We start from the raw sequence: 23,974 nt of genomic DNA, 5'->3' as shown, positions 1-23,974 counted from the left end.
TTTAATACGGACAAAAATTATTGAAATCAGTCCATTTTCAAGTCAGAACAGTCAGTACGTTTACATGCACATCCAAATCGAGCTGCTGTCGGTAATCGAGCAAAGGGTCCCAGCAGGGGTGCCAGAGAAATCCAATCCTACATGCACAAGTGAAATCGGGCTATTGTGCACCCGAGCCACACGTGGCGCTACACGCCCCATCGTGTTGGTACACTTCCGGTTGTCGTCATGAAGAAGAGCTATAGTGTTGCCAGATACTGCTGACGTTTTCCAGCCCAAAACATGTTCAAATCCGCTAAAATGCACTTAAAACCCCCAATCTGGCAACACTGGCAGTTCCGTGTTCAAGCTGTTAGGCTTGCTCTAACAGACTGTATGGCTACAAACTGTCCGGCGCAGACCACTGTTTTGTAAGACAACTTATTTTGCACAATAATATTTTTCTAAAGTCCATTTTTTGATTACAAAAAAATTATTATTTTTTTGCTTACAATTTAACTTATGTCTTAATAAACACACAAAAAGTTCAATTGTTTTGTTTTTATTGACATTCTTCAGATGTTGGACATATATATACACACACACAAATACAATGACTTGTTTATGTACACAATTCACAGCTATGCAACAGCTGTACAGATGTATTTGGTGATACAGTAAGTGAGCTAAATTTTAACAGTGCAAACAATGCCACAAAAAGAAAAGATTCATGCCGTTGTCATGCCGACCGAGGCTGTTGTGTTTCCCACTTGTGGTCTCGTCACTCGTCACTCCCGGAAGGGGCAGTGCTGAAGTAAGTAGCTCGAATACGTAGCTCGATAGGGTATACATGCACTAAGTAGCTCGGCAGAAATCGCATAATCTAGGTCGTGTAGCTCGATTCCGAGAAATCAAGTTCGGTTCAATTTCAGCCGAATTAAGGTGTATACATGGCATTTTGAACTTCGATTTCAGTCGAGCAACGGCAGAAATTCGATTCTCTCTATGTGCATGTAAACGCACTGACTATAACTGGCAACCGCAAAACAGCTATACAATGTAATCATATAGGACAACCATCGGCGTCAAAGTAACCCGCTTGTTTTCGCAACTAAAAGGCTCGTAATATTATTATCAGAGTCTCACAACATGCAAAGGATCCCTACAGAGATGCACCTGTGTCTGCTTACCTCAATAACTGTTTATTCAGTCATTGTTTTACCTTTCTCTTCTTCTGGTATTTGATGCAGCATCCCATTCAGTGCATGTAGTCGATATTTACTAAAGGAGAAGTCATGCAAACTTCATGAAGAAGTCTATTTCCAAAGTAATGCCCAGATATTTAGCTGATTACAACAATATGGATGAGGCATTTGAATTTGATTGCCGTCCCTATTTATTTGAGACAGAAAACAGCCCCCATGTGATAATCAACTACAGATACTTAATGGGGTGCTGCATGAGAATGACACTGTGTGGCCATTTTGCAGTTGCTGGTTATATATAAAACTCAATATAACGCAATACTGGACTGATTATGATCGTTTTTGTCCCAAGTAAATATTTGGACCCAAATTATACAATTCCAGAGTTTTCCCTTTAATACCGTTTATATTGTTGGGCTGGGTGCCATGAGTACAAGTGCTTTATCCAAAAGCTTTCCTTTTGGATACAGAGGTTAAGGTTAGGGTTTGCATAGCATTAATTAGTCACATTAATCATGATATCAATGGAATGTCCTCACAAGAGTAGTACAATATCACATCATGATTTTCATTCTGATCTTGATATGAACCTTCAGATGATATATCTAGATAAAGAAATGATTTATTTATAAAGAAAATAAAAGTCTCTTGACCATTTATCAGACTGTTTATAATGGACATGAGTTTCTGTGTCCTCTCTTTCCTTATTGTGTGTGTGTGTGTGTGTATACAGCTGAGTCCCAAAGTACCGTATGAGGCCACTAGCGAAAATGCTTCTTCTTAATTTAATACGTTTTTATTTTCATTGTAAATATTATTATCAGCAATAACATGAGTGAATCTGAGAAATATTTACATGGATTTCTTTGTATTTAGTATTTCCCCCTTTTTACGTTAATGACAGTGTGCACTTGAGCTGGCAGTGACTCCAAATGTTTGTGTAAAATCTGTTGATCCATGTTAGATCAGATCTATCCGTGCGTCGGATGAACACATGGAAAATCTGACCTTTTGTACAAAGGAGTTAACATGGTCAATATTAAAACATTTCTTACACTTAAATAGTGACCTGGGGATACTGCTGAATCTTCAATATTGAATATTTAAGATACTGAACATTTTCTTTTCTGTATTTAGACATTTTCTAAATTTGAAATGAAAAGAAAAAATCCCTGAATTTCAAGGTTGTTTAAAGACCTTTGGACCCCATTGTATATAAAGGAGAGTGTGTGTGTGTGTGTGTGTGTGTGTGTGTGTGTGTGTGTGTAGGGCATGTAAGGGCATTGTGACAGTTTCCTGAACTAATTGGGTGGAGAGTTCAGGGAATATGCTGTAATCTAATGACTTTGACCTTGGCCTTTTGTTAAACTGAAACGTAGCTTTGTTTCTGACTGGCTAGCAAGAGCCTTGTGAACCGTCTGCAGGGCAGTGCACACTGTAAAGAACAGGAACAAACCTCACCTTATTTTCCTTAGAGTTTTCAATCAGTTCCCTTTATTGCTGTCTCTCCTTTTGTTATTAGCGTTCAATTTTATTCTCCTTAATCTTATAACCTTTCATTGTTTAAATCCTTGTCCTTGGCCTCATGATGAAACATGAAGGATGTCTAAAGTCAGTGTTATGAACACACACCCTGCTGTAACACTGAGGCATGGCCTGTGCCCTGTGGCCTGATCCGCTTACGCCCAATCACAGGATTTCATCAGAAATCCATCTTCTGTCGCCATTTCTGACTGTAAAATGGCTAACAGTTATAGCTTTGTTACATTCATAACCTCACTGTGACAATAGTGAGATCTCATGCTGTGACAGGCAAAAAACAATCCAAATAAACATTTGCGCTGCAGGCCACCCCCTCAAATAAATGACAAGAAGAGTAATTGTTTAACTGTAAAACATGCAGAGAAATCTGAGAACTTTGGCTGGACTTTTGGACCACTTCTGAGTTGTGCTAGATAGCCAAGACCTCCACGAAAGACTCTTGAGTAGGAGTTGTTGAACAGTAGGGAGGAGACTGGGAGGTGGAAAGTGTGGAAACATCGTCACCAATGGAGAAGGAGAGAGATGCAAAATTATAATATATAGATTTAGGCACGGCGGCACGGTGGTGTAGTGGTTAGCGCTGTCGCCTCACAGCAAGAAGGTCCTGGGTTCGAGCCCCAGGGCCGGCGAGGGCCTTTCTGTGTGGAGTTTGCATGTTCTCCCCGTGTCCGCGTGGGTTTCCTCCGGGTGCTCCGGTTTCCCCCACAGTCCAAAGACATGCAGGTTAGGTTAACTGGTGACTCTAAATTGACTGTAGGTGTGAATGTGAGTGTGAATGGTTGTCTGTGTCTATGTGTCATCCCTGTGATGACCTGGCGACTTGTCCAGGGTGTACCCCACCTTTCGCCCGTAGTCAGCTGGGATAGGCTCCAGCTTGCCTGCGACCCTGTAGAACAGGATAAAGCGGCTAGAGATAATGAGATGAGATGAGATGAGATTTAGGCACTGCCTAAAAGCGGAGCTCCCATCTGTTGCGGGGTTGTAGAATTTTCTCATATCATAGCCAGCCTCTTTTGTTTTATTTCTTTACCGGCTATAACACTGGCCACTAGGCGGTGTGTATGACTGGCAATTACTAACACTGGCCACTAAGTGGTGTGTACGACTGGTAATTACTATAACACTGGTATGGTGGCGGGCACGCACAGGACCGAAACCCATCAGAAAAGAACTTGCTGGGTTTCTTTATGTATCCACACTCTATGCCTATGGGGCTCTGCTCACGTGGGCCTTTGGCCCGCGCAGGAACTCCCTCCGCTATGAAGTTAAGTAGGAAGGTGGAGCTTCAGGTGTTGTCTTTATGCCAAACTTCAGTTATTTAAGAAACCCATTAAGAACCTCTAATAAACATAATGAACAAAACGTTAATTAAAATTACAATTTAACAAAGAACATAACTATTTTACACATTAAAAATGAAAAAAAAAAAGATTTTACACACTGACTCATTCATAGGTTTTTCTGTATTTTGACCATTTTCTATATTGTAGAACAATACTGGAGACATCAAAACTATGAAATAAAAACAAAATATGTTTCATATTTTAGATTCTTCAAAGTAGCCTGTGTTTACCCTGATGACACTTTACACACTATTGGCGTTATCTTAACCAGCTTCATGAAGGAGTCACCTGGAATGGTTTTCAGTTAACAGGTGCCTCGTCAAAAGTTAATTAGTGCAATTTCTTGCCTTATTAATGTGTTGGAGATCAAACAGTAAATAGTAAATAATAAAAATACAGTAAATAGCCCTATTCCACAACTGTAGTAATCCATATTGAGGCTTCCTTTTTGCACAGTGAAGTTTTAACTGGCATTTGTAGATTTGTAACTCTGTATTGTAGTGCTTGGCAAAGGTTTGCCAAAGTAATCCTGAGCCCGTGTGGTTATATCAGCTATAGATGAATTACGGTTCTTGATGCAGTGCCGTCTGAGGAATCAGAGATCACAGGTGTTCAGCTTAGGCTTGCGCCCTTGCCTTTTAGGCACCAAAATTCCTCCAGATTCTTTGAATTGTTTAATGATATTTTGCACTGTAGAGGGTGAAATATCCAAATCCCATCATATCTTTCTTTAACGAACATTGTTTTTAAACGTTTCAAAAATTTTCTCATGCAAACTGGAGATCCTCCGCCCATCTTTGCTCCTCAAAGACTGGGCCTTTCCTGGATACTGATTTTGTACCAAATCATGATTGCAATAACCTGTTGACATCACATCATTATTTAATTGTTTTACCTCATTACTAGCCCTAAACTGCCCCTGTCCCAACTTTTTTTTGGAATGTCTTACAGGCCTGAAGTGCAGGAATGGATGTATATTAACAAATGAAATGAAGTTGACCAGATAAAACATGAACTATCTGAAGATTTTTTTAGAAATTACTGCTTTTTTTCCCTTTTTTTTTCATTTTCCATACCATCCCAACTTTTTGTGATTTAGGGTAGTAAAAACGACAGCTGAATCCAGAAAGATTGACAGTCACGCAGGTGTTTTGAGCTCTCCACTTGAAAGCCGCACTGATGCAATGCCCTCTCTTTCTCTTTCGCTGTAAATAAATAGGGAATGTTTTGAGTTTATTTATTAGCCATGCCACTGAAATATTTTGGCTGAAAATCTCCACTTTCTGTTTTCATCCAAAAGAGAAAATAATTAAATTCAATGCCTTTATTGTCCTGTTTTACACTGTGGTATGCTGGGGGGGGGGGGCAGCACATCCAAGAAGGACGCATCCAGGCTGGACAAACTGATCAGGCGGGCCGGCTCTGTGGTCGGCATGAAGCTGGACTCTCTGGTGACGGTGGCAGAGAAGAGGACTATGGACAAACTATTGAACATCATGGACGATGCCAGTCACCCTCTGCACACCGTCATCAGCAACCAGAGGAGCCTGTTCAGTGACAGAATGCTCCTTCCCAAGTGCAGGACGAACAGACTCAAAAACTCCTTTGTCCCTCATGCCATCAGACTGTACAACTCCTCTCTGGGGGGGAAGAGGGGTAACAGGAGGACAGAGGACAGGAAGGAGCAGTAGCCTAGTCTAACAATAAGCAATACCGGACAATGTGCAATATAAAGTGCTATATCTTTCCTGCTGCGCCCCCCCTTTTTTTTCTTCCCCCCCCTTCCTCTCTTCCCCATATCTTATTCTTTTATATTTGTATATGTAAATACTTAATTTATTTTAATTTATCTAGAAGTTTTCTCTATTTCTTTTCTCTGATTATCTGTAATGATGCTTCTGGAATCTTAATTTCCCTGAAGGAACCCTCCCAAAGGGATCAATAAAGTTTTATCTAATCTAATCTAATCTAATCTAATCTAATCTAATCTAATCTAATCTAATCTAATTGTCATTGCACAATGTACAATGAAAATTAGGTGTCTCCGGTATCTACTGAACAGTAAACAGACAAGTAAACACATTACATACCATATAAAAAATAAGAAATACAACAGCAATAAATAAATATAAAAATAAAACAGGGGTTATTAAAGCAGAGCAAATATTGCACATATTGAGATAATATTGCACATATCTAAGATATTATTATTATTATTATTATTATGCGGCGCGGTGGTGTAGTGGTTAGCGCTGTCGCCTCACAGCAAGAAGGTCCTGGGTTCGAGCCCTGGGGCCGGCGAGGGCCTTTCTGTGTGGAGTTTGCATGTTCTCCCCGTGTCCGCGTGGGTTTCCTCCGGGTGCTCCGGTTTCCCCCACAGTCCAAAGACATGCAGGTTAGGTTAACTGGTGGCTCTAAATTGACCGTAGGTGTGAATGTGAGTGTGAATGGTTGTCTGTGTCTATGTGTCGGCCCTGTGATGACCTGGCGACTTGTCCAGGGTGTACCCCGCCTTTCGCCCGTAGTCAGCTGGGATAGGCTCCAGCTTGCCTGCAACCCTGTAGAAGGATAAAGCGGCTAGAGATAATGAGATGAGATTATTATTATTATTATTGCACCTATCCAGGATATAAGGCTGAGATTTTGACTGCAAAACAGTTTAAAAGAGAACAGTGGAGTGTCAAATCGAACATTATCAATAATCCATCCATCAATTATCTATACTGCTTATCCGTCAGGGTCGTGGGTAAGCTTGAGCCAATCCCAGATGAAATTAAACAAGTCATTTGAAAAAAAAAAGATTATATCAAAAATGTACTGTTCTGTTTTATTTATTTATTTATTTATTTATTTTTTACTGTTCACTGTGTGTACCACCCTCCCCCTATTCTTCTGTTTTATAAGAGTGTGGTTATATTTTATTTTCCATTTGATAATAGGATTTGACAAGGTTTTTTTAAGGGGAGGTGGTGTGCAAGTTCTCAAAAAAAAAAAACGAAATGGGGATCATGAGGAAAAATGCTGAATACAGTAGGTCTGCTCTATTGTATAAAAATCTGACAAAGGAAGACATTAAGGCGTATGCTTTAAGAAAGAGATGAGGCATACATCTATTTTGTTGCTTGTCAAACTTATAAACGAGTGTGTGTACGCATGTATGTGTGTATTGCTACAGACGGAGTGTGCTAATTTCGTGCGTCTTCTACACCCTTTTAACCGGACTCATCTCCTGGCATGTGGAACTGGAGCTTTCAAACCCGTGTGTGCTCTCGTTTACGTCGGATATCGTGGAGAGGTATGCAAAGACAGATATCATTAAGATGCACATCTCCTGTCATGAAATCTTATCTATTGATGCCTGTGTATGTGTGTGTTAGAAATTTAGAAGACCACAAGATCTGGGTTACATTCATGTTACATTGTAAAAGAACCGTGTTGCACAAGCAGAACCAAAAACCAGGACAAATAGAATATAGTGTACCATTGCAAAGGACGAAAAGAGATGTCCGAGTACACTGCCTGAGTGACCAAGCTCCTTTAACAGATCAAAGATGAAACTGTTTTGGGACAAAGGTCATCCCACCCACACGCTGACCCTCAAGGTCATGACCTGATTGTGAGAAGATGGAAAAGCAAACACACTGATTGATCATACAAACTTGCTGTCCTGAATGTCAAATTAATAAACACGTGCACACACACACTAACACACTTGGAGGATTGCCAACTAGTCCATTACAGATTTATTGACACATCATGCCTGCGCACCACATCTACACACACTTTATTGCTTTTTTTTATTGGTTTAACTGCAGATGTTTTGCATGAGGAACAGCTGGATGATATAATCAACAGCAGAGTGAGAGGTAGAAAGCTTTAAAACACTCTGCATCAGATAGAAAAAATAAGCGGTCCAGACGGTGTATATGTACGTGAGAGAGATTAATGAGTGAGTGTGAGTGAGTGTGTGTGTGTGTGTGTGTGAGAGATGTAGCAGGCAGGAGAATGAGGCAGACAGAATGATAGTGAAAGGGAGGATGAAATGAGGTGAGGATGAGGTCCTGAGGAAAGCAGGATGCGCTGCCAAATGAAAATGTCAGTAAAATTTCTGAGCAAAGTGAGAATAGATGAACAAAAGAACATGAAGCAACTGAAAGAAAAGGAGAGGAGAAGAAAAGGTGGGAGATAAGGATTGGGGAGATATGACAAGCTGCCAGGAAGAAACAGAGACACAAACATATGGAGAAAGATGAGAGAAAAGGAGGGATGCGAGAAATGATTTAAGCAGGAGAGATAAAGAAAGAGATGTTGAAAGTTCTATTGAGAGGCAAAGAGGGGAGTTCACTTTTACTATTTCCTCTGGTGACTTAGTATGGGGATAGTGTGTGTGTGGGGGGGAACATCTGGTTATTTCAAAACGTTATAAAAGACCAGGTCTATCCACACACACTTAATGTGTGTGTATATATATATATATATATATATATATATATATATATATATATATATATATACACACACTAGTGCATCTCGAAAAATTAGAATATTGTGAAAAAAATCAATATTTTCCATCAGTTATTTAAGAAAGTGAAAATGTTATATATTATAGACTCATTACACATAAACTAAAATGTTTCAAGCATTTTTCTATTTTAATTTTAATCAGTATGGCATATAGTACAAAAACAAAAATAACATATCAAGATATTAGAATATTTCATTTCGAGTTTGAGTAAAACAGTATGAACACAGTGTATCTCTCGGTCTAGTTCAGTACACACAACCACAATCATGGGAAGACTGCTGACTTGACTGTTGTCCAGAAGATGATCACTGATGCCCTCCACAAGGAGGGTAAGCCACAAAAGGTCATTGCCGAAAAGGGTGGCTGGAAAAGGTGCACAAGCAACAAGGATGGCCGCAGTCTTGAGAGGATTGTCAAGAAAAGTTGATTCAAGAACTTGGGAGAGCTTCACAAGGAGTGGACTGAGGCTGGTGTTAGTGTATCAAGACCCATCACGAACAGACATCTTCAAGAAAGGGGATACAACTTTCGCATTCCTAATATCAAGCTACTTGGGGTGCCATGTCATCTGCTGGTGTTGGTCCACTGTATTTTATCAAGCCCAAAGTCAACACAGCCATCTACCAGGAGATTTTAGAGCACTTCATGCTTCCATCTGCTGATGAGCTTTTTGGAGATGCTGATTTCCTTTTCCAGAAGGACTTAGCACCTACCCACAGTGCCAAAACTACTACCAAATGGTTTGCTGACCATGATATTACTGTGTTTGATTGGCCAGCCAACTTGCCTGGCCTGAACCCCATAGAGCAGGGGTGGCCAACCAGTCGGAGCCCAAGAGCCACAATTCTTACTGTGTTACGGCAAAGAGCCACATCGGCACATGAACGTGGGCACACAAATATTACCCTTCCTTCTGCGCGCGCGGACACACATACACACACACACACACACACATTGATGTCACACTTCAACTTAACCAATGCCCCACACCAACATGATAATGATACATTTACTGCAGTACCAAGACCACAGGCCAGTCATTTTCAACAGTGGCGACTGGTGAAGAAAATTGTAGGTGGGGCACAAAGGCAGACATTGTTTACATGTGGGGATTCCCCCCATTGGGGGGGTTCCGGGGGGCCTCCCCCGAAAAATTTTGGATTTCTTAGATGCAATTTCCTGTATTCTAGTGCATTTTGGAGTTACCTGTTTAACATCGAAAATGCAAAAGCCATTTTGATTCAGCTTGAATTCTCAATTGCATGACCTGCATTCAAATAAATAAGTATTCAAATAAATACAGTCAGTCGGAAAATGGAAATTACAAAGGGCTAATTTAATTTCCTCAAACAGTACAAGCTCCATAGGCACTGGGAACAGTGATCAGTGCAAGTGCAAATATAGATAAAATATAATACAATGCTCAAATTTTTGAAAGAAGAACACGCGCACACACAAATTGATAACTGGAAAACAAATGAACAAATACATAATGTATATACACTACATGCCAAAAGTTTGGACACACCTTCTCATTCAATGTGTTCTGTGTTCTCATGACTATTTACACTTACAGTATACTCTACTCTCACTCAAGGCATCAAAACTGAATGAGCACTCAGCCACTACTCAGGCTTGCGCGCCCAGCGCGTATCCCAAGCCTCAGCAGCAGGGATAGTACAATACTCACACACGCAGTTAGCATCACAAACGGTCACCCGCTACTTCAATGAGAAGGTATGTTCAAACTTTTGGCCTGTAGTGTATCTGAATTCACATCAGCACACATTCACATACTCAAATGTACACACACATACACACACAGCAGCAGAAGTGCTACTTGTAGGGGAATTTAGCATATCATCTCACGCACCTGCGCATTTGTCATGATGTGAAAATACCGTAATGAAACCAAGCGAAGCACCTTTAATAAAATAACCGTAATTAACTGCAGTGAAGCGAAAACGCACATAAAACCACAAACGAACACCAACTTGGACGTGAAGGTGAGAGCCGCATGACACCAGGCAAAGAGCCGCATGCGGCTCGCGAGCCGCGGGTTGGCCACCTATGCCATAGAGAATCTATGGGGTATTGTCAAGAGGAAGATGAGAAACACCCGACCCAAAAATACAGATACGCTGAAGGCCACTATCAAAGCAACCTGGGCTTCAATAACACCTCAGCAGTGCCACAGACTGATCACCTCCATGCCACACCGCATTGATACAGTAATTCATGGTAAAGGAGCCCCAACCAAGTATTGAGTGTATAAATGAATATACTTTTCAGAAGTTGGACATTTCTGGATTGTAAATCCTTTTTTTGATTGATCTTAGGGAATATTCTAATAATTTGAGATACTGGATTTCTGATTTTCATGAGCTATAAGCCATAATCATCAAAATTAAAACAAAAAAGGCTTTAAATATTTCACTTTACATGTAATGAATATAGAATATATGAAAGTTTACCTTTTTGAATTAAATTATGAAAAAAAGGAAGTTTTCATGGTATTCTAATTTTTTGAGATGCACTAGTGTGTATATATATATAAAAGATATGAAGTTTATCTTCGAGTGTTGAACATATTCATGAGTGAATGAAGCGAATGAGTGAAATATTTTTCAACACAAGAAGATAAACTTCATATCTTTGCGCCACCGCGTAATGTTTTTTATATTATATAGATACGTCCAGGTGGCACGGTGGTGTAGTGGTTAGTGCTGTCACCTCACAGCAAGAAGGTCCGGGTTCGAGCCCCGTGGCCGGCGAGGGCCTTTCTGTGCGGAGTTTGTATGTTCTCCCCGTGTCCGCGTGGGTTTCCTCCGGGTGCTCCGGTTTCCCCCACAGTCCAAAGACATGCAGGTTAGGTTAACTGGTGACTCTAAATTGACCGTAGGTGTGAATGTGAGTGTGAATGGTTGTCTGTGTCTATGTGTCAGCCCTGTGATGACCTGGCGACTTGTCCAGGGTGTACCCTGCCTTTCGCCCGTAGTCAGCTGGGATAGGCTCCAGCTTGCCTGCGACCCTGTAGAACAGGATAAAGCGGCTAGAGATAATGAGATGAGATGAGAGATGAGATACGTCCATGAAAAAAACAATATGCAAGTTAATCAAAAGAATATTAATTTTGAACCGGTTCGCCATTTTGACAACGCACATCGAGTCAGCGGGAAAACACTGGGAGTGACGTCATTGGAGTGAAACATTGGAAATTATTATCCATACAGGACTCTTTTTCAATGGAATAAAAACATGTATTCTATTCCATTCTAGTGGGTTTCATTCATTTGGTTTGACAGCATGCAATATTATTAGCATATCGATTATCCTACGTGTATTACGTCACTCTACCCAATGGAGAATGAGCGTTGAATATGGTTTACAATATTGCATGGTTGTCAAGACAACATGATGTCACACGTCGGAAACACAGTCAAATAATAATTAATAATTAGTTGACATACGTGTCTATTTATTAAACACGTATGTCTCTAGGCAGATCATGATTTGATTTTGAAAAGTAATTCTTAATGCGTCTTAATTTTCCATGCATGTTAACACATCTCAGAATTTCTTTTTTAATTCTAATCGGATTTCTTATGAAACAATGTATTTTTTCATTCATTATGGAAAAACTACTATGCTCAATGCTTTCATGTTCTTTATTATAATCCTGTTTATGAAACATATGACATTTTCACTGATTAAAATGCATAAACCTATGAACAATTCCTAATATTACTTTTAAATCAGTGCCAAATATTTCTAAAATACAATCACAGTCTAAGAATCTAAGAATCAAGTATTTTTCCAGACTCAAAAAGATTCTATTATCCACCAAGATACAGTATACTGTTTATACACTGTCAGTCATTTAGTAATCTTGAGGGATCTTATGTCAGTAATCTTACATGATACTGATAGGTTTGTGAACTGTGAATCTGAGGTTTTATTTTTTGTTTCTGATTTTTTTAAAGTGTATGTTATTTATTTATTTATTTATTTATTTTTATGGCTGACAGCATGTATTTTCACTGGAGCCTTCCAGTGTGGAAAATGGAAGAGGACGATGCCCTCATGACCCCAAACTCCCGTTCGCCAGCACCTTCAACGGTAACTTCCGCTTAGAGATGGTGTGTGTGTGTGTGTGTGTGTGTGTGTGTGTGTGTGTGTGTGTGTGTGAGAAGTTAGTGAAGTGTCCAGAAAGTGTGTGCATGGATATTTATATGTACCTGAACTCAAGGACAAAAAAAAAAACTGCTTTTGTTTCATGGTGTCTTTACTGCTGATATTTTAATTCCAAAGATGTCCCTGATTCGCACAGCAAATTGATTTGGACACAAGTTACAATCAAAGCAAATTCACCTTGTTATGGTAGTGGTCATGTAGTCCTGGGAGTTTAAAAAGTTAATCAATAGTAAACAGTACTAAACAGAATATCTCATCTCATCTCATTATCTCTAGCCGCTTTATCCTTCTACAGGGTCGCAGGCAAGCTGGAGCCTATCCCAGCTGACTACGGGCGAAAGGCGGGGTACACCCTGGACAAGTCGCCAGGTCATCACAGGGCTGACACATAGACACAGACAACCATTCACACTCACATTCACACCTACGGTCAATTTAGAGTCACCAGTTAACCTAACCTGCATGTCTTTGGACTGTGGGGGAAACCGGAGCACCCGGAGGAAACCCACGCGGACACGGGGAGAACATGCAAACTCCACACAGAAAGGCCCTTGCCGGCCCCGGGGCTCGAACCCAGGACCTTCTTGCTGTGAGGTGACAGTGCTAACCACTACACCACCGTGCCGCCTAAACAGAATATTTGGATTTATATTTCTCAATATATACAGCGCTGTGCAAAAGTCTTAGGCACATGTAAAGAAATACTGTAGACCAAAAATGGCTTTAAAAATGAAATGTTTCAACATAAAAAAATACTATAAACAGCAGTAAGCCATAATAAAATAAACAAAGTTGATATTTGGTGTGAGACAATCCTTTGCTTTAAAAAAAAATAGTAGTCTCAGGTACTCGCTTCTTCATTTTGCACCAAAACCCAGTAGCTCTCATTATGTTTTCTTTTTTAATCTGAAAAGTGGTCTCTTATATAACATGCTGCTCAGATACTAACTTTTTTTTTTACGTAACATTTGATTTTGTTCTGGAAAATGAACGTTAGGACTTTAAAATTTTTTTGTACTGACTCGATAATATAGAAGTCAACAAAGTTTGTATAAAAAAATAGGGTGCTAAGACTTTTGCACAGTACTATATATCATTGAAATTTGGTTTGGAATTTGGTTTTCAGTAGATGATCTCAAACATTTTGAATAAAGGGACCATTCTAACTGAAAATAAAATCCACTGACCCCTCAACTCACATGGGGGTTTCTGAATGTCACAGCTGCATTCGGAGAACAGAATGGAACAGTTTAGCAAGTGTGCAGGCTGCAAATGTTCTTTTTACAGAGTTGCCAGGGAAAACTCATAAATATTCATGTAGAAAGGACTACCTGATTGGCTGGTGATGAGAAAAGTGGTACGTGATTGGCTGGTGAATGGACTAATGCTTCACTGCATTGTGCAGACTTGGGAACCCCATCTCAGAGAACACATACAGTATATGGCAATAAGGTAAGGGCTACAGTTAGGGTTAGGGTTGATAAACGCTATGATTTATAATGAGTTTTGCATCAAAACAGTGCTGTGAAACATTCACTCGCCAATCAGGTTACACTTTCCTCATAAATATGCAAAAACAAATTTGGCATGCAGGTGTGTGCCATTGACAAGGTTCCACCTTGTACATGCACATAGATTTGTGGATGCTTTAAGAACACCGATGTTACACACAGGCATCCTTGAAAATTCTCTGAATGAAAGACTTGGTCCTTGGTAGAGTTTGAAAATTCCTAGACCCTCAGCAGGACTGGATGACGTGGCATCCTTGAAATGGAGCTAGTCAAGGATCCTTCTTTGACATTGAGAAACATCCTGTGACCAACTATTGAAATATTAATTTGAATGAAATTCATTCATTCAGCTTTTTCCTGGGGGCGGCACGGTGGTGTCATGGTTAGCACTGTCGCCTCACAGCAAGAAGGTCCTGGGTTTGAGCCCAGTGGCCGGCGAGGGCCTTTCTGTGTGGTGTTTGCATGTTCACCGTGTGTCTGCGTGGGTTTCCTCCGGGTGCTCCGGTTTCCCCCACAGTCCAAAGACATGCAGGTTAAGCTAACTGGTGGCTCTAAATTGACCGTAGGTGTGAATGGTTGTTTGTGTCTATGTGTCAGCCCTGTGATGACCTGGCGACTTGTCCAGGGTGTACCCTGCCTCTTGCCCATAGACAGCTGGGATAGGCTCCAGCTTGCCTGCGACCCTGTAGAACAAGATAAGTGACTACAGATAATGGATGGATGGAGTTTCTTCCTGATCTGGGTTGCATTGGATCTGGGACCAATCCCAATAAAACTGGGTGTGAGGTTGGAATTCACTCTAAATTGCAGGTCACCATGTGCATGCAGGGCAGTTTAGTGTAGCTCGTATGTTTTTGGGAGATGGGAGCAAACAGGAGAACCTAGGGTGAAAGCAACACAGACAAGACTCCACACAGACAGTAACCTGAGCTCAGAATTAAACTGGGAACTCTGTAGCTGTGACATAGCAATGCTATTGCTAATATGACACTATGCTGCTTCTAATATGCCACCATGCTGCTTTTCTTTCTTGAATACCCATCCTACAGGAAAGGGGTAGGATGCAATACCTTCTTCTGTAATGGCTGCCAACACTGGGTGCACAAGAAGTGTACCAGCATCCATGGCAGGCTCTACCCTGACCCATCGTTTAGATGTAGCAGATGCCTTGGCTTAGCACACCCCATTGATGGCAGGCTGTGTGATTAGGTGCTTGTTGGAGAGCATGTATTAGATGTGGTTGAGTCCTTTTGTTACGGTGGTGATACCTTATGCCCCGGTGGAGGATGTGAGTTGGCTACCATCACAAGAACAAGGACAGCATGGGGGAAGTTCAGAGTGCTACTACCCCTCTTGTCATGCAGGAGCTTGACATATTGTACCCAAGGTTGCATTTACAGTTCCTGCGTGAGAAGTCCTTTGTTGTCCTTTGAAGTGAGTGCTGGCCTCTGAAGAGAGAGGATGTTAGGCATCTAGAGAGGAAAGAAAGAGCTATGCTGTGGTGGATGTGTTGTGTAAAGCCCAAGGATGGAGTCAGCTCCAGCAGTCTTTGTCTGAGGTTTGGTCTCCTGGATCTGGATGCTGATCTCAAGTATAGGGGTTTGTGGTGGTTAGGCCATGTGCGGCACAGTTCCACTATGACTGCGAGAATCATGGCTCACCAGGTGGAAGGTGTGATAAAGAGGGGCAGGCCCTGGAAGACCTGGAAAGAGCTAGTCGCACAGGACTTAAGGGAATGGGATCTTACTGCTGAGGATGCCCTAGATCGAAAGTATTGGAGAAGGATGCTGCAGTCAAGCCGTGCATCGTCTGATACACCTGTGAGTGAGTGAGTAAACTTTTTCCCAAAAGAGCATCCATCCATCCATTATCCATAACTGTTTATCCTGTGCAGGGTCACAGGCAAGCCGGAGCCCATCCCAGCTGTGCGAGAGGTGGGGTACACCCTGGACAAGTCACCAGATCATCACAGGGCTGATACACAGAGACAAACAATAATTCACACTCACATTCACACCTACAGTCAATTTAGAGCCACCAGTTAGCCTAACCTGCATGTCTTTGGACTGTGGAGGAAACCGGAGCACCCGGAGGAAACCCACGCAGACACGGGGAGAACATGCAAACTCCACACAGAAAGGTCCCTGTTGGCCACTGGGCTCAAACCCAGAACCTTCTTGCTGTGAGGTGACAGTGCTAACCACTACACGACCGTGCTGCCCCAAAAGAACATATTAGGTCCGAGTTGACATTATTGATAGTACTGCTTGTTTTTGAGTTTTGGATTTAATACCTTGAATTAAAGAGATCAGTCAAACAGGCTAATTATGGTAAAAACTGAATAATAAATACAAATGTGAAAAGTTTGCAGGTTTGAATCCTGATGATGCAACAGTCATCTGTGGCCAGGAGTAGAAGAGATCCATGCTCTTTGGGTGGGAGGAATATTATACTCTCTCTCTCTCTCTCTCTCTCTCTCTCTCTCTCTCGTTTGTCAATCACAGTGACACTAGCCAACTGTGGACATCTATCTATAAGTTCAAGAATATGGAAGAGGGTTATTAGCTCATTTCTCCGAATGTGTTACACCACCCTGTGATGCAGCATAAGTAGCAGTTTGAAAAGATGCTGTTGGTTTGCTTTACATGTCTTGTAGGAAGCATGTGTTCGCCTTCATTCTCCCCAGTTGGTAGCTGTCATATGACAGGGGAGAGCTGGCTGATGGGAGGGAATTGTCTGAGACCAATTAATTATGGAGAAAATGGGGGAAGATATAAATTTGACAGTGACAGGTTATGAGTTCCAACACTGAGAATTTTTAAAAAATCGCAGACCCCTTGGCTATGCCTTATGGACCCCTGAGAGTTCCCATACTCACTTTGAGTACAGCAACATATAAGGTTCCCAGTCCACAGCCTCCAAACATCATTTGAAACCCATTTGATCTCTGCAAGTGGCAAAAGACAATTAAACATAACATCATTTTCTAACTGAGGAAGGATTGAGTCAGATTTGAATTTAGGTTAGTTTAGTTTCAGTGGTTTTATTTTACATTCTGAGGTCACTGTTAAAACATAGAGCTATTTGTGTATGTTGTTTCCTTGGGACATTCCTTGATGTCGAACTGTGTTTTACATGCGATGAGGTGAAGAAAGCATGCAAATAATCACTCAAGAAGGACGTCATCACTTATATCATGCATAACTGTGCTGTTTATTTTCCAGACAGTGGAATCGACAGCGTATGCACTGTATATATATGTGGATGTATACGTGTGTGTGTGTGTGTGTGTGTGTGTGTGTGTGTGTGTGTGTGTGTGTGTGTGTTTTGGCTCAGTCTGTTAAGGGTGTATATCTGAGGTTGTCAGTTGTTGTTTAGTTAATGATGAGCTGTAGACAGGAGTCATCGCTTGCCATATGAGCAAATGTGTGTGTGTGTGTGTTGTGGCTCAGATTGCAAAAGTGTACCTGATCATTGCCAGTCCCCAGTGAGTGAGCGCTCAATAAGCAGCTCCAAATGTACCAGATTAGATTCGATTCCAGCAGCAGATATGAAATCCTTCGACTTCACTTCTTTTGATTCCATTCACAGGTGGGGAGCTGTACACAGGTCTGACGGCTGATTTCTTGGGACGTGACTCTGTCATTTTGAGGAGTTTGGGGCATCGATCTCCTATGAGGACTGAAACGGACCAGAAGATATTACATGGTAATACACATAGACCCCAGCTGCATGACATCACATCCTGGGTTTAATTCTGATCTTCTTATGAGCGTTCAGATGATACGGCTAGATAAGGGAATGATTTATTCATAGTTAGAAAGAAAGGTTTCTTGGCTATGTATGACTATTTATCAGACTGTCTTTGTCCTCTTTTTATGAGCTTTCTTTGTGTGTGTGTGTGATCAGAGCCCAGGTTCGTGGCTGCGCACCTCATTCCAGACAGCGCAGATAAAGATGATGACAAAGTTTACTTCTTTTTCACTGAAAGAGCCAGCGAGGCTAGGGAGAGAGAGGGAGAGGCAGCAATACACACACGCATTGGACGAGTGTGTGCGGTGAGACTGGCTTTTCCATACACACACACTCAAAGAGAAACAAACATGCCAGAACAATTGGCATGTTTTTTCCTTCCCTGTACACACAGCTGCAGAATGTTTGGCATACCTCTAAATCTAACACACACACACACACACACACACACACACACACACACACACACACACACACACACACACACACACAAAGTAACTATGCTCATGGATTTTCTGCAGGAAGGTGACTTTCTCTCCTAGGACTATAACCTAGAGGTCAACTTGAAAAAGTTAAGGGTCACTCGAACCTCAGGCTCGACTCCAGTTTACTATCCCCAGGATTCAAACACACACGTGCACCAATACACACAGACGCACACATGCTCCCACCAACATCCTCCTTTAGGGCCAGTTAAACCCAGTTATGGTTATTATCAATTACAGACACATGCAAGTGTTGGACAGACATCGGATTATCAGCACATGTTCTATACACACACTGTTCAACATTCCTCAAATGTTTTAAAACACATAGTGTCTGTGTGAGTGTGTGTGAGTATACTCACCCGGTTGACAATCCATTACAGTCTTGCAGTATTCTTATGTGGTACGGTCTGAATTATTATGGGATATTAAAATGAGCTTGTTCCCATAGGAGCAATTAGAAAGTAATTTATAACTAAACACACAGCTTTAACTGACATTTGGACACACACACACACACACACACACACACACACACACACACACACACACACACACACACACACACACACACAGAGTTGGCTTCAGTCAGTCACAGTGTTGATATATTGTTCCTTCTGCATTATAGCAAAGTTCCATTAAAGCAGGAGTTCTCCAACGTTTTTCAGCCAAAATTCCTCCGATCTCAGATCTCTCACTGCACATTTATTTAATAAACATAATCCAACTTTTCAAACATTGTACAGATTATTTAAATATGTACGATAATATTTTGGCCATAGACTTTTGTTGATTTCTGAACTTTCCACTTGCGTAATACATTTAGATTCAAATTATTATTAAATAAAACATTAAGGTTAAGATTATTTACTTGCTACTTGTTTTTGTGCTGCTGAGGTTTGGATTAACACCATTTGATTTAAGTGATCTAACAAAGTGCTCTAAAAGGCCAATAACTATAAAACCGTAATAATAAATACACTAACTTTGATAATGTTTGTGATTTTTACTGTTATAACTGATTAAAAAAGTCACAGACACCCTCAATATCCTTCACTAACCGCACTTTAAGAACTATGTGTTAATGTCTAAATTATTTTAAGCATCTTGTCTAGGTTATTGTTATTAAGTAATCTACTAAATTTGTGACTGATAATACTGTACTAATAATGTGACTGATAATAATGTATAAATAAGATGACCGACAATAATGTACTAATAATCTGACCAACAATAATGTACTAATAATCTGACCGACAATAATGTACAAATAATCTGACCAACAATAATGTACTAATAATCTGACCGACAATAATGTACAAATAATCTGACCAACAATGTACTAATAATCTGACTGACAATAATGTACAAATAATCTGACCAACAATGTACTAATAATCTGACCGACAATAATGTACTAATAATCTGACCGACAATAATGTACTAATAATCTGACTGATAATAATGTACAAATAATCTGACGAATAATAATGTACTAATAATCTGACTGACAATAATGTACAAGTAATATGACCAACAATAATTTACTAATAATCTGACCAATAATAATGTACTAATAATCTGACCCACAATAATGTACTAATAATCTGACCGATAATAATGTACAAATAATCTCACCGATAATAATGTACTGATAATCTGACCAATAATAATGTACTAATAATCTGACAGACAATAATGTATTAATAATCTGACTGATAATAATGTACAAATAATCTGACCGACAATAATGTACAAATAATCTGACCAACAATAATGTACTAATAATCTGACCAATAATAATGTACTAATAATCTGACCGACAATAATGTACAAATAATCTGACCAACAATAATGTACTAATAATCTGACAGATAATAATGTACAAATAATCTGACTGATAATAATGTACTGATAATCTGACCAATAATAATGTATTAATAATCTGACAGATAATAATGTACAAATAATCTGACTGATAATAATGTACTGATAATCTGACCAATAATAATGTACTAATAATCTGACCGACAATAATGTACAAATAATCTGACCAACAATAATGTACTAATAATCTGACCGACAATAATGTACAAATAATCTGACCAACAATAATGTACTAATAATCTGACCAATAATAATGTACTAATAATCTGACCAACAATAATGTACAAATAATCTGACCAACAATAATGTACTAATAATCTGACAGATAATAATGTACAAATAATCTGACTGATAATAATGTACTGATAATCTGACCAATAATAATGTATTAATAATCTGACAGATAATAATGTACAAATAATCTGACTGATAATAATGTACTGATAATCTGACCAATAATAATGTACTAATAATCTGACCGACAATAATGTACTAATAATCTGACCGATAATAATGTACAAATAATTTGACCGATAATAATGTACTGATAATCTGACCAATAATAATGTACTAATAATCTGACCAACAATAATGTACAAATAATCTGACGAATAATAATGTACTAATAATCTGACCAACAATAATATACTAATAATCTGACCGACAATAATGTACTAATAATCTGACCGACAATAATGTACTAATAATCTGACCAACAATAATGTACAAATAATATGACTAACAATAATGTACTAATAATCTGACCGACAATAATGTACTAATAATCTGACCGATAATGTACAAATAATATGACTGATAATAATGTACTAATAATCTGACCGACAATAATGTACTAATAATCTGACCGACGATAATGTACTAATAATCTGACCGACAATAATGTACAAATAATCTGACCAACAATGTACTAATAATCTGACCGACAATAATGTACTAATAATCTGACCAACAATAATGTACTAATAATCTGACTGACAATAATGTACTAATAATCTGACGAATAATAATGTATTAATAATCTGACTGACAATAGTGTACAAATAATATGACCAACAATAATTTACTAATAATCTGACCAATAATAATGTACTAATAATCTGACCGATAATAATGTACAAATAATCTCACTGATAATAATGTACTGATAATCTGACCAATAATAATGTACTAATAATCTGACAGACAATAATGTACTAATAATCTGACCGATAATAATGTACAAATAATCTGACCGACAATAATGTACAAATAATCTGACCAACAATAATGTACTAATAATCTGACCAATAATAATGTACTAATAACCTGACCAACAATAATGTACTGATAATCTGACCAATAATAATGTATTAATAATCTGACAGATAATAATGTACAGATAATCTGACTGATAATAATGTACTGATAATCTGGCCAATAATAATGTACTAATAATCTGACCAACAATAATGTACTAATAATCTGACCGATAATAATGTACAAATAATTTGACCGATAATAATGTACTGATAATCTGACCAATAATAATGTACTAATAATCTGACTGACAATAATGTACTAATAATCTGACGAATAATAATGTACTAATAATCTGACCAACAATAATGTACTAATAATCTGACCGACAATAATGTACTAATAATCTGACCGACAATAATGTACTAATAATCTGACCGACAATAATGTACAAATAATATGACTAACAATAATGTACTAATAATCTGACCGACAATAATGTACTAATAATCTGACCGATAATGTACAAATAATCTGACCGATAATAATGTACTAATAATCTGACCGACAATAATGTACTAATAATCTGACCGACAATAATGTACTAATAATCTGACCGACAATAATGTACTAATAATCTGACCAACAATAATGTACAAATAATATGACTAACAATAATGTACTAATAATCTGACCGACAATAATGTACTAATGATCTGACCGACAATAATGTACTAATAATCTGACCAACAATAATGTACAAATAATATGACTAACAATAATGTACTAATAATCTGACTGACAATAATGTACTAATAATCTGACCGATAATAATGTACTGATAATCTGACCAATAATAATGTACAAATAATTTGACCAATTTACTAATAATTTGACTAATAATAATCTGACTGATAATAATCTACTAGTAATCTGAATGATAATAATGTACTAATATTCTGAGACAATAATTTGCTAATAATCTGACCAATAATAATCTACTAATAATCTGACCGATAATAATGTGCACATAATGTGACCAATAATAATGTGCTATTAATCTGTCTGATAATACTCTACTAATAATATGACTGATAATGTACTGATAAAGTGTGAATGAATTTGATAATCTTATCTAGGTTGATGTTTAGCAATTTATAAATAATATGACTGACAATAATCTAATAATTATTGGTCTCAGCCAGAATTAAGGGGAAAAATACCACACTGAAATCACAAGTAAACCAAATGCACTTTACGGCAGGTTACAACTGTCTGATCTAAAGGTTCTGAAAGTATGTGTTAGTTTCCCAGCTAGCAAATTGCTAATTTTAGCCATGTTTCTCAGATGATAATAAGCAGTTCTAGAGATGTTAATTACATGGTAATCAAATGATAAAACTTAATTTAGGGTTACATCCACATCTGTAAATATAGCTTTTGCCTGTAGTTTTTACAGTAAAGTTGTCAGTATAACAATATAACAAAATCAATAAGTTTATTTTTAATTCGAAATAGTACCCAACACGTGCATTTCTGTTTCGTCAGAATTTAAAAGAAAGACATTTCTGTTCATCTAAAAGTTTGTCTTTTACAGTCTTCCATTTTGCATAGTTGTGTTGCTGTATATATAATATACTGTAACTGTGTATGAGCTGTGTTTATTGTGTATGTGCACTGATGATACAGAAGGTAATAGACCCTTCAGGATCCTGTAAGCATAACTTTTTACCATTTCTGTTGTAGTACGTATTCACAAGTTTGCAGATTTCAACCCGAATCTTTTGCCAAAGTTTGCAACCTACCGGATTATAAGTTCAACTAATTTCTGAAGATTAATTTTGCATTATATTCTAAAAGATCCTGATTGTCTTGTTTAAGATGACCTGCCTAATTTCACATAAACACCTCCTGTACACAAAGGTAATAAATAATAAATATGTCTGTGTTCCAGAATGACATTGGAGGGAAGAGAGTACTGGTGAATAAATGGAGTACGTTTATTAAAGCGCGATTGGTGTGCTCTGTTCCTGGGCCTCACGGCATTGACACACACTTTGACCAGCTGGGTGAGAAACAACAACCTACACACACATACACACACACACACACACACACACTGAAATATGCATCAATCTTCATATATACTGGATATGAATATATAAAGTATTTATGTGTGTGTGTTTGTGTCACTTGTGTGTGAACAGAGGATGTGTTTCTTCTGAGGACTAAGGATGAAAAAATTCCAGAAGTTTACGCCATCTTCAGCACCATCAGGTACCTCCAGGATATG

General features: G+C 38.7%; 1 protein-coding gene across 1 annotated transcript in view; it reads left to right on the top strand.

Moving 5' to 3' along the window:
• Positions 1–23,974, top strand: part of sema3bl (sema domain, immunoglobulin domain (Ig), short basic domain, secreted, (semaphorin) 3bl) — a 97,386-nt gene that overhangs the window by 46,548 nt on the left and 26,864 nt on the right. Inside the window, exons 4-9 of the mRNA XM_060932192.1 lie at positions 7,245–7,364; positions 12,623–12,713; positions 17,891–18,007; positions 18,209–18,357; positions 23,636–23,750; positions 23,889–23,958. Of these exons, the coding sequence (XP_060788175.1) occupies positions 7,245–7,364; positions 12,623–12,713; positions 17,891–18,007; positions 18,209–18,357; positions 23,636–23,750; positions 23,889–23,958 (662 nt within the window). The remainder of the gene's footprint in view (positions 1–7,244; positions 7,365–12,622; positions 12,714–17,890; positions 18,008–18,208; positions 18,358–23,635; positions 23,751–23,888; positions 23,959–23,974) is intronic.

Source organism: Neoarius graeffei, chromosome 10 (assembly GCF_027579695.1).
Source record: "Neoarius graeffei isolate fNeoGra1 chromosome 10, fNeoGra1.pri, whole genome shotgun sequence".
NCBI classification, from domain to species: domain Eukaryota; kingdom Metazoa; phylum Chordata; class Actinopteri; order Siluriformes; family Ariidae; genus Neoarius; species Neoarius graeffei.
This window is presented reverse-complemented; position numbering and strand designations above follow the sequence as displayed.